The following is a 12,317-nucleotide window of genomic DNA, read 5'->3' as shown; positions in this document are numbered from 1 at the left end:
AATCAAAGACATTTTTATTTTTGTTAGTTTTTCTTTTTGTTAGTTTGGGACCAGTGTTGAGTAAGTTACTATAAAAAAAAGTAATTAATAGCTACTATAATTACATCTTCAACAGTGTAATTAATTACTCTCTCTGCTATTGCATTATTATTACTAATGCTTTTAAAATCCCATATCAACCTCGACCAGTTGAACAATATAAGGATAAACATGAAACTGCTCTTTTAATTCTTTCAAATAAATAATATAAAATTGCATAAATTGTTCTTAAACTGACCAAATGCATTTAAAGGGAAGGTTACATTAAAAACATACATAGACATTAGATTTTGATGTTAAATTAATGCAATTACATCAGAAGTAAATGTAATTTAATTACATAATAATTAAAAGTAATCTATTACTTTGCTTTTTCAAGGGAAAAGTAATTACAGTAATGCATTATAGTCCAGTCATTTTATGAAAAAAGGTTGAACAAATTGCAACAGAAGCAAATTCGACTGATTTTGTATCCTCAATATGTCCTGAGTAAGGAAAAAAAAAGTCCCGAAGAATCCCATTAGGGGAAAGTTTCGAAAAAGACCCAAATCTATTCATACGCCTGTTCATTCTTTCTCACGTGAATAGGGTACAAATTTTAACCTTTAGATATCACCATGAAAATTACTGAGTTAATTACTTACATCAAGACAAACACAAATTGTATTACAAGTTTTTTGAAATTGTTTGTTAACATGGACAAACGGTGCATAATCTAATTACGTATGTGCTAATTTGCATAAATACCACAACAGATCTAAACATTGGGTAAAGCCAGGTGAAAATGTCTTGAATCTTGTTGACATATAACAGTAAAATACTTGATGTTAAGGTCTGAATTGAACCCATTTAGGCTACCCATGAGCATTAATACATAGAGGCAGGAAGAAGGACTTTAGAAACCAGCCTTTATTAATTATTATTGCAGAGATGGGGTTTGGGGCTGGGTCCGTGGGACTGTTTCTGGGGGTTCACTTTTTATTTTACCTACCTTTTGTCTTCTGCATTCTCCTTACCATTGTCTCCTGTTCTTCCCTCAGACACATCCCCCAGAAACAGTCCCACAGATCCAGCCCCAAACCCATTCTCTTAAAAATGAATAAAGGCTGGTTTCTAAAGTCCTTCTTCCTGCCTCTATGTATTAATGCTCATGGGTAGCCTAAATGGGTTCCATTCAGATCTTAACATCAAGTATTTTACTGTTATATGTCAACAAGATTCAACAAGACATTTTCACCTGGCTAGACCTAATGTTTAGATCTGTTGTGGTATTTATGCAAATTAGCACATATGTAATTAGATATAATTAGATTATGCACCGTTTGTCCATGTTAACAAACAATTTCAACAATTTACCATATATGAACAGGCTATATTTGGGTCTTTTTCGAAACTTTCCCCTAATGGGATTCTTCTGGACTTTTTTTTTTCCTTACTCAGGACATATTGAGGATACAAAATCAGTTGAGTTTGCTTCTGTTGCAATTTGTTCAAGGTTGACCCCCCAAGCTTTTAATGTTGTTTGTTTTTAATGTCTATGTGGTGTTTTTAATATGCATTATTACAAACCATGTGCAAATTCATACTAGCCTATTGCTGAGTATTTTCTCCTTAAAGGCCCCCTGAAATAAAAATATTTTTTTAGCTTTTAGTATGAATATGTTAGCCTTAAGGTTATGAATAAGCTGGTGTGTTCCAAAACAATGACAATATTCGCATTTAGGGGATATAAGCATTCAAATTTTTTACAGTCTCTCACTTCCGCTAAAATGGATCACAGATTTTTATGACATCACTGCGGACTTCAGCTTCTCATCACATCTTCTGTCCAATCAAATGCTCTCTAGAATCTAAAGTGTCCCTCCCCCTATGCTATAAATGCCACCTGGCCAAAGCGACCGGCTTTGACACGTCACAGAGCAATATGGGATGGAGATGTGTGTTCGGTTACTCAAACGCTCGAGTTTTATTCCATTTCCCAACTGTACGTTGGTTAAGAATGAAATGGCTAGAATTTATTCACACCTCTACTATTGAATCCAACGTATCATCAGCGCTCGGATTCGCTTCAATGGTGCTGTCAAAGTATGAATTGCAGTCTGTGAGTTAAACTAAATGCTATTGGCTATTTGAAAAGGGGGAGGAGCCATTCAATATGTCCCTCCTTCCTTCCTGTTTCAGTGGAAATTACATCAAAGCATCATACAAAGCTGCGCGTTCCAAGGCACTAAAGTGGGCCTTTAAAACACCAGTGAACCAGACAGTCTCAAAAAAATCGCTGGTGTTTCTGGCGTCACAAACTACCATGTAACCAATCACGTCAACGTGTGATTGACAACAAGTGGATCTCCGAGCTGGTGTGAGTAAGTGGAGACGGGGCTAATTTTCATATTCAAAGGGCCGCGTATACTAAATGTAGAGGTGAGCCATTCCACCGAATGGGTGACATTTCTGTCCCAAGGACATTGTATAAAAATGCATGAAAATTAATTCTAAAATACATTTTATTATAAAGCAAAGTGTCCCGCACATTAAGCTACCTGCAAATTTAAAATGTAAAAACATTAATAAAAACTAACTAGAACACTAAAAAAATAGCATTTGTTGCATGTCCCCACTCTCTATCTCTAAACTTTACAATGAAATATGATTAAAATCCTTCAGAAATTGTTGTGTGACCTTATATCCAATCTTTGCTTTAAATGTTTTTTGTTTTGGTTTTTTTTCATGAGAATTTTTTTTTTAAATCTACTATTTTAGATAAAATACACATTTTAGTTCGTGTCCCCGGGTTTTCACTCAGTCCTGTTACCCTAACACACTCCCCCCACACTCCACAAGACACATTTTCAACAGGAAGTGCATCATCTGGATCTTCTGAAGGCAATTGGAAGGCCAAAAGTTCAATAAAAAAATAATAAAAAAATTTATAAAAAAAAGGAAGGCCAAAAGTAAGTCCTCTCATTTTAATTTCTGTATATTTGATGAAATTTTGATGTATACTTGATATACTTGAAATATTTGATGTAACTATGACTGAGAAGGTCAATCTCAACATATTGTCCTCTTACATAAATTATTTCTTAGATGTTATTTGTTTATATTAACAAATAGATGTTATTGCCAGAGCCTTAGATGTTATTTGTTTATATATTGTTAATATTTAACTTTTGGTATGTCACTAGAATTTGCTCAGTTTTCTCATGCTATTAGCATGCTATGTGGCCATATGTCATGTATTTGATAACTTTTTCCTTAAAAACTCAGTGCTGTTACTTTCAGTCCTGTTACTCATATGAAAAATAACAGGAGAAGAGTCCTCTGTTTTGTTGATTTAATACTTTAAATATTAGTTGATATAATATTCACCTGAATTATGATATATTTTAAGGTTGCAATTACTTAAATTGTAGCCATTAGTATTAGTTTTACGATGTGAATGCCATGCTTCCAGGGAGCCAGTCCACCACAAAGTAACTTAAACATTTTGTCTTGGTCTTTCTTATATTTAGTAGAAGATGCAGAAACCCATACTACGCAGGTGCCAGAAACACCCACCCATGGCATTTTGCAAGGGAAGGAGCAAACACACCCGCAATCCTCTCTTTTCTCCCTTTTTGTCTTAACTTCCCTCTTTCTCCCTTCCTCTCTCTTCTTATCTCTCTCCTTCTTTCTCTTTCCACCTCCTTCGCTGTGAAGTACTACTAGCACATAGTACATCACTTCAACACAGAAATCTTATGCACACACAGTCATGTACACTCTCTCTCATGCACACACATATGGAAACTCATTCCTGTTTCCCAATGTTCATTCCTGTTACCAAGTGTTCATTCCTGCTACTTTTTCTTTTTCTAAAAAAATAAAGTTAAACCACTGTTTTTATCAGTTTTGTTTGGTCCATTATATTTATAATTGTTTAATAAATTAAATTATTAAAAAAATATATAAATTTGAGGCTTCGGTCTTCTTTAAAATGAAAAAATGGCTTTGTGTTTTTTTATTAAAATACAAATTGCCTTGATATATATATATATATTTGTCACAAATATAAATTACTTCAACAAATAACCAACAATTTCTTTAAAATAAACACTTTCTTGTGGGGGAAAACAAAGGAATTAATTGACATGCTTTTAAACATGCTTTTTAAATGGCACATGATTTTCGGTAATAGGACTGAGAAAACATGCATCCATCTTCTGCTTAGAAACCTTGTAAAAAATTAAATAAAGTTGCCTGAGATTGACCAATACACATTTTGAATAGTTAAATGTGTGTAGTATTAGATTCAGTGTTGAAAAAAGATTGAAGATTGAAAAAAAATAAAGTTGAATTTTGAAGAGTTACAAGTAATTGTCACCCATTCGGTGGCTATTTTTCAAGGATTTTTTTTTTTTTTTTAAATATGTCATTTTGGTGATCAAAGATGAGTTTTAAGGGATAGAATTATGGACTACAGGGGGACTTTAAGTAATTAATATCAAGTTTGGTCAACCTGCGTTATCTCACACCACCGACGGGTAAACCATTGACTATATTTCGGTTGATACGAATCGACTAAATATATACAGTGCACTTTAAAAACACCTTCATGTGCAAGCGTGTGAAGCAAAAACAACACTATATTTTAATCATATTCCGGAAAATGCTGAGCTAAAAAAGCAATCTTTAAAATATTTATTCCCCTTTCGTTGCTGAGAGACAGTCACCCCTGCTCAGCAAGATGGTTTCGTCCAAATCTATAACAGGAAGAGCCGGTGTTTACCGTTTGCGAACAGGAAGTTGTGCATCGTGCCAAAATCGATGCAGTCTGTCAAATCAAACGATTTGTTGCGGAGAAAATGAATTTAAAGTGTTTGTCCGCTGCGCAAAGACTTGGTCGAGGTTAATGGAAAGCAAACGCTGAGAGATTTTGCAATAATGGTGCATACTGAAAAGGAAAACTGGTTTTCCTAGGCAATTCGCTTCCTGTGAGGTGACACCGCCATACAGGTAACGTTAGTCTACTCGCGATACAGCTGTCATGTATAGGGTATAGATCGTTACACAAAATAAACACTTCTCCTGAATACCGAGTGACAATTAAAATGCGAACCGAATCTAATAGGTGATGTTAAGAGCTTGTCCAGTGTGATTCTGTCAGTGTTGATGCAGTAAAAATGCTCTGCATTGAATTCCTGACATGACATGTTGTTCGTGAAACTTGCCATATGCCAATCATTACTGAGATCACTTAGTCTAAATGTTATTTTCAGATTGTCCTTGAAAGACAGGTAACGTTAAGAGCTTTGAATAAGGATTGTAACGAAGATTCTGCTACTTTTTGACATGTTGCATACTCTTCATTCCACGTCAGTCACTACTGTAGCCTGTTTCAGTGGTGTTTCAATTAGGACATTGTCATCAGACATTTTGTCATCAGACATACATACGAAGGAGACATTTTGACTTTTGTATTACAGGTATTCATTATGTTTTTTCCCTGACAGTGAGATAGGCAGACCCTCTCAGTATAAGGATGGGTGCTGAGAGCAGTGCCCTACCAAGCTGTGTGCTGGAAGAGCCGCTGATGACGCTGCCCTCTGGTCTTACCATGTACTCCGCCCTCCTCCAGGATGGCAAGCCTGCCTCCGTCTTTGTGCATAAGCAGGACAATGAAGATAAAGTCAATAAAGCTGCCAAGGTATAAGTGAACAGCTAACAAGTAACCTCACCAATAACCTGCATTATCTGTCAAAAGTTTGGGCACATCTGCTTTTTAAACACTTTATTATTAGTATTTTCCACATTGTAGAATAATAGTGAAGTCATCAAAACTATGAAATATAAATTGAATTGAACCATGGGAATTATGTAGTAGTCAAATTTTAATATATAAATAATAAACAGTTAATTATTATATTATAAATTATTAATAACTCAATTATTTATGTATGTTTTTTTCAGCCTACTTCTTAATCACTCAGCTATTTCAGTTCCGGACATGTCATGTACATTGAAATGAATTAACCTGAGATAATACATCTTCCTTTGCAGCACTTGAAGACATTAAGGCATCCATGTCTTCTTCGCTTCCTGTCATGCTCAGTGCAGGGTCACGGTATACATTTAGTGACAGAGCCAGTTGAACCATTAAAACGGCTGCTTGACAATCTTACTCCGGAGGAGATCTGCGCAGGCCTCTACGACCTGCTGCAAGCGCTAGTTTTTCTACATGACAGGGTAATTAGTCCATTTACATTTAATTCATGTTTTTTTTTTTTAATTCAGACATTTAGTTGAGCAATGACATTATATGTGACCCTGGACCACAAAACCAGTCACATGGGTCAATTTTTTTAAATTGAGATTTATACACCACATGAAAGCTGAATAAATAAGCTGTCCATTGATGTATGGTTTGTTAGCTAGGATAGGACAATAATTTGAAAATCTGGAATCTGAGGGTGCAAGAAAATCGAAACATTGAGAAAATCGTCTTTAAAGTTGTCCATTTATGTTCGTGATTGTGCTGCATTTACGGTAGGAAAGTTACAAAATATCTTCATGGAACATGATCTTTACTTAATATCCTAATGATTTTTGGCATAAATGAAAAATCGATAATTTTGACCCATACAATGTATTGTTGGCTATTGCCACATATATACCCGTGCGACTTGTGACTGGTTTTGTGGTCCAGGGTCACATATACACTCATTGTTCAAGCTAAATCATTCCTTTTTGTCTCTTAGGGCAAATCAAGTCACAACAATGTGTGCATATCCTCAGTGTTTGTCAGTGAAGATGGCCATTGGAAGCTTGGGGGGATGGAAACCGTCTGCAAGTTTTCAGAGGCAACACCAGAGGTGACATCTGTTACAAGTTTATGCTTTATAAAGGTACACTATGTAACTTTTGGCCCTCTCGCGGTAAAAAACAACAACCATAATGATCCAGTAATGAAACAAGTGAAGTATTTATGAGCGAGCCATTGAATCATTCATTCAAACTGATTTTTTTAAAAATAATTCATTAAAAATTAAACATTTTAAATAGACTGCAATTAACATTTTCTCAGAACCTCTAGTAAAATACATGCTATTTTGCTTAGTTGTGTCAGTGATCTCTGTTTGAACATCGTGAAAATAATTCCCCTGAGGTTGGAGATTTAGTGTGCTCCATGTCATCCTTTCTCGCTCGTTGTGACAACTAAGCTATGCCACTTCCACATGGGTCAAAGTAGCTAGAGCAACTTTTCTCTATTTACGGATTTTATGAGTTACACTTGGGAGAGTGACACAAGTAACATTTTTGAAATTCGAAAAAAAAAACATATAACAGGCTTACCATAGTGAATCAGGGTAAGACAAAAACATGTTAATTTTAAACAAAACGGTTACATAGTGTACCCCCTGGGTCTCAATGTCTCTTTTGTTGCAAAAGATTTTTAATGTCATGGCTTTGTTAAATATATATATATTTTGGAATTAAAAATATTTAACTATTAAGTTATAATAACATATAGATTTATATGATAGATATTATATTATAAAGTTGATTACTCTAACCCTTTGTATGTGTGACTTCCTCTCCAGTTTCTCAGAAGTATCCAGAATGTAAGGGAAAATGGTGCCATTCCTCCCGAGGAAACGGTAGGTACCATATATACCACCATTCAAAAGTTTGGGGTCAGTAATATGTTATGTAACAAAATATTTCTATTTCAAATAAATACTGTTCTTCTGAACTTGCAACAGTGTACTAGTACAAATACAATGTAGCACAACTGTATTCAACATTGATAATAATAAGAAAATCCACATCAGTAAATTACAATGATTTCTGAAGGTTCATGTGACACTGAAGACTGGAGTAATAACTGCTGATTTAGCTTTGCCATCACAGGAATTATTTACATTTTAAAATATATTAAACTAGAAAAGTTATTTTAAATTGTAATAATATTTCATAATATTAATGTTTTACTGTATTTTTAATCAAATGAATCTATCCTCGTTAAGCAGAGAAGACAACCCCAAATCTTTCATCATTATTATATTTGTTGCTGGAATTCACAAGGCCTGGGACAAATTACAGGCTGACGATGACAGCCCTGATCATTCTGACTAAGTAATATAATAATGTTTTTGTTTTTTTTAGCTTGAAGGATTCAAAATTCTTCCCGACAAGCATGCCCACTCCCGAGACGCTTTTTCATTCGGGGTGATGGTGGAGGCTTTTCTTCCACTCCTGACGGGACACGGTTAGTAACGCTCTTAATTCAGCAGACGCATGTAAAGCGGGCTCGGTGTGTCTAGGATTCATCCTGTTGTGGCAGTTGCTAAGCCCTTACTGCTCAGACATTGTGACATATTTGTTAATGGGCTGACAACTGCGATCACAACAATTTTACACGTCAAGAGGCTCTTTAAAGACAGGTTTTCCATTCAGAGCGGGTTATAATGTTGTCATGTTCAAAGAACAAAATGATCCACATGAGCAATGTAACAGTGATGCAACATTTTGGCTTCTATGCTGATTTTTGGAGCAGAGGCTCACTGAAAACATATGCGTGGCTGTCTGTGCTATCTTTTTTCCTTTTTTTTTTTTTTGAGTCTCACTAAATAGTTTTTCCATTCCCTCTTTCTTACGTGTTTTTGTTTATTTTTCCATGTCTGCTCCCCATTTTTGTAACCTCCATGTGGTCCTCCACCCAAACTTTCTGTCTCAGTCTCAGATGATTTGTTGGAGAGTCTAAAGAACATGCTGCAGGCCAGCCTATTGACCCCTGACCCCATGTCTCGCCCATCACTCAGCATTCTGCTGACTCACACTTTCTTCAGGTTCGCTTTTGAAAACTACTCTATTTAAATTAAGTCTATTCGTGACATAAAGTGTCTTTTGAAATGAACTAATTTTAACTGAAAATTCAGCTTTGCCACAACAGGAATAAATTACACTTTAAATTATAGTAATATTTCACTATTTGACTGTTTTTGCAGTATTTTTGATCAGATAAATATAATTTAGTTTGCCTATAAAAAGTTAATTTCCCTAAATTTAAATATAATGATTATTAAGATGATGAAATGATTTAAACGCATAACCTATCTCTTATAGAAATGACTTTTTAGATATCATGAATTTTCTGAAGAGTTTAACCCTGAAAAATGAGGAGGAGAAGAATGAATTCTTCAAGTAAGCTTCCCTCTCAAATACATGATTTTATTAGAAGGATGACATGTTGCGCTTAAATAACTGTGTGTTTCTGCAGGTTTCTCTTGGACCGAGTTCAGAACCTCCCAGAGATGTTAATTGCTACACGTCTGGCTCCTAAACTACTCAATTCTTTAGTGTTTGCTGAGCCCATGGCTGTGAAAAGCTTTCTTCCTCACCTCCTACGGCCTAAGCAAGGTAAAACCAGTCAGTAAACTTTTAGGAGATGCTTACTTGTACTCTTCATTAGTCTCAGTGGTGATCTGTTTTCTGATGTACAGACTCGAGTGTGAGCGCTGGAGAGGAGTGTCTTCTGTCTTTGTCTTTGTATCGGAGATACGTGGTTCCTCAGCTCCTCAAGCTCTATAGGATGAATGAAGAACACGTCAGGATTGTGCTTCTCTCCCACATTCACATCTATGCAGAGTTCTTTCCTCATGAAGAACTCAAAAAACAGATTCTTCCTCAGGTACTGAGAATGTTTGTTCTTGCATCAACAGCTTAGTACTACTGTATACTTGTTTAGAGAAATATAAAATGAGTAAATTCATAATGTTTTTAAGTTGATATTTATACTTTGATTGTTTCAGTTATTTCCCACACTTTATCATTCAGGTTTTGCTGGGAATGAGGGATACAAATGACTCACTCGTCGCTCTGACGCTACAGAGCTTGGCTGTGCTTGTTCCGTTGCTGGGTGCCCAAGTTGTTGTTGGTGGGGAGAGGACAAAAGTTTTTAAACGGACTACGCCAAACTTCCCCAAGTCCACAGAGGTCACCCCTGAGAGTAAGTATCATGTAGCTGGATTCTCATTTATCAGTAAAAGTCTTCTTAATGGCTAATGTATTTATAAATCAAATTCAGATGCTAAGGTATGAAACACTTTTGATGGTACTAACATTATTTTCAGGCCACTGGAGGACGCTGATGCATCAATTTCTACAAAATTATCTGTTTTTCTTTCCCTATAAGAGGAGCTGAATGCACCACACTTTAAAACAAAAAGAAATTAGATTAATCACATTGATTATAAACAGACAAAGACATTTTTAATGTTACAAAAAAAACATATACTCTCATCTAACTTTTTCCTCTGCAGCATCGCCTGTGCATATTGTTGGGCCATTGCATCCCCATATCTCACAACCACCAAAAGTTCTGAATGTGTTCCCTAAGGGCTCAGAGGACAAAAAGGTTGTTATAGAAAATATGTACTCCTTCCAAGCAACTGAAAAAAACACTACCCAGCGCACCATTGCAGAGAGAGCAGGTATGCCACAACTGACACTTAGTTCTGAACTGCTTGTTCTCAAGCAATAATTTGGACATTTGAAAAGAAAAGCTAAATTTATCTTGAATTACGGTAAATGTATTTGTCCCTACTTGGTGTTTGAATGTGCAACCCTTCTAAAACAAGTGGTCTCTCCAGCATTAAGCAGCGAGATGTCATTCCCTTTGAATGGGTACAAAATTGGCACACAGGCTGTGGACAGCATGAAAAGTAACGGAGCGGTGAGATCCGACGAAGACTGGCCTAACTGGAGTGACACAGAGGAGGCAGAGAAAGACAAGAGCCAGTCAGTCCAGATCAGCATTCGGTCGGCAGACATCCCAGATCAGAGCAACTCTGCTATGCCAGCTGACAATGAGGATGAGAGTAAGGAACCCTGGGATGATTTCGAGGACTCAGAAGTGACTTCAGGACAATCACCTTCCACTGCTTTACCAGTCTTTGTACCAAAGACATCAACAAAAAGCAGTGTGTCATCTCCTCCAAAGCAATCAAAAGCACTCAAACTGAACCTTAGTGTTAAAAGTGTTCCAGATCATAACCATACCTCATCATGGGACCCCAGCTGGGACCAGGGAAATGACACCCTCAAACCCAGCAAAACAAGCTTGGCATCGGAGCCCAAGCCAAAAAGCACAATCAAAAGCCCTGAAGCAGGAAGTCTTGGGGAGGAGTTCACAATTGCGGTGAAGAAAAAGCCAGAGAAAGATCCAGAACTAGACTTCTTTGCAGACATGGTCCCAGATATAAAGCTGTCTTCCTCATTTCTGCTCCCTGTGGAGAGCTCGGCTAGTGAACTCATCACGGGACACACATCAGACCCATCGATGGATAGACTAAGCCTCACTGCCAAGTTTGCTGCAGCTGACTTAACTGAAGTAAGTTCAGCTGTGCGACCCAGCATTTTTATAACTACACTATGATGATGAATAACATTGAAGGATTCGCTGAACTTTTGTTTTGTTTTGTTTTGACAGACGGAGGCAGAAGGATGGGGTGATGACCTCAACTGGGAAGATGAGAACACATGGTGATCAGCTTGGTCCTTTACACAAAGCCATATGATGAGATTCCCATACAAAAACAATTACATATTCCATCATGACATTATCACTAAAGACCAACCTAGACCACAACTTGACATAAAAATGTAGTAATTAAGAACTATAATTTAAGAGAGTAGTGTGTATTTTCAGATTCCCCCAGTCCAATATGATAATCACTCTATTGTCACCATAGAAATTGTTTGGCTACTGAAAAAGGTTCTATGCAGTTTAGATTTTTTAAGATAGCATGACGGACCTAAATATGCCAAATTCTATTAGGAATCCTTCAGTTATGTTGCACAGAAAAGGGGTACATAACTTGAAAATACATCTACTTCTAATGTTGGTTTTATTTGTGCCATACAGGTTTTTTATTTTATTTTTGTTCGATGAGCCTTAGAGGACAGACAGCCTCAACTTGAGAAAAAATACATACTCTAACTTGTTCAATAGATTTGGGTGAGAGCCTGACATAATTTATTTGTATTATCAGCTGCTGATTAAATAAAATGGTTTTATGGTATTTGACCTCCTTTGATTCCTTTCGACATTTTGTTCAGATTTGTTTTATATTGACTATGAAATTTAAAACAAAACAAAAAATCTGCCACTGACTTAAGGTTGACACTACACCAACAGACACCAACCAAAGCCAGCAGACGTGTTTGTTGGATTTCAGATCAGTGTGTTAGCTCGTTGGTTGGCATTTGTTTTCAGTGACTGAATATGTTCAATCTGT

The 12,317-nt window shown here is 36.2% G+C and overlaps 1 protein-coding gene across 1 annotated transcript; it reads left to right on the top strand.

The window, feature by feature from the left end:
- The first annotated feature begins 4,812 nt into the window (after nt 1-4,812).
- Nucleotides 4,813-12,101, top strand: scyl3 (SCY1-like, kinase-like 3). The gene is made up of 14 exons (XM_084091146.1): nt 4,813-5,034; nt 5,532-5,725; nt 6,079-6,264; nt 6,777-6,890; nt 7,620-7,676; nt 8,185-8,287; nt 8,756-8,867; nt 9,145-9,222; nt 9,299-9,438; nt 9,522-9,709; nt 9,856-10,027; nt 10,341-10,511; nt 10,671-11,410; nt 11,510-12,101. Exons 2-14 carry the CDS (start codon nt 5,561-5,563, stop codon nt 11,564-11,566), a joined length of 2,283 nt encoding a protein of 760 aa, XP_083947272.1. The 5' UTR covers nt 4,813-5,034; nt 5,532-5,560; the 3' UTR covers nt 11,567-12,101.
- The last annotated feature ends 216 nt before the right edge of the window (nt 12,102-12,317 follow it).

This window comes from Abramis brama (genome assembly GCF_963993115.1).
Source record: "Abramis brama genome assembly, chromosome: 18".
Taxonomy (NCBI): Eukaryota; Metazoa; Chordata; class Actinopteri; order Cypriniformes; family Leuciscidae; genus Abramis; species Abramis brama.
This window is presented reverse-complemented; position numbering and strand designations above follow the sequence as displayed.

Excerpts from the sequence above, each read along its gene's own strand:
- scyl3 (XM_084091146.1), top strand. The coding sequence starts at position 5,561 with ATGGGTGCTGAGAGCAGTGCCCTACCAAGCTGTGTGCTGGAAGAGCCG. Across the intron at positions 8,288-8,755 it reads TCCACTCCTGACGGGACACG|TCTCAGATGATTTGTTGGAG; the intron begins GTTAGTAACGCT and ends TTTCTGTCTCAG. Across the intron at positions 9,223-9,298 it reads GAGAAGAATGAATTCTTCAA|GTTTCTCTTGGACCGAGTTC; the intron begins GTAAGCTTCCCT and ends GTGTTTCTGCAG.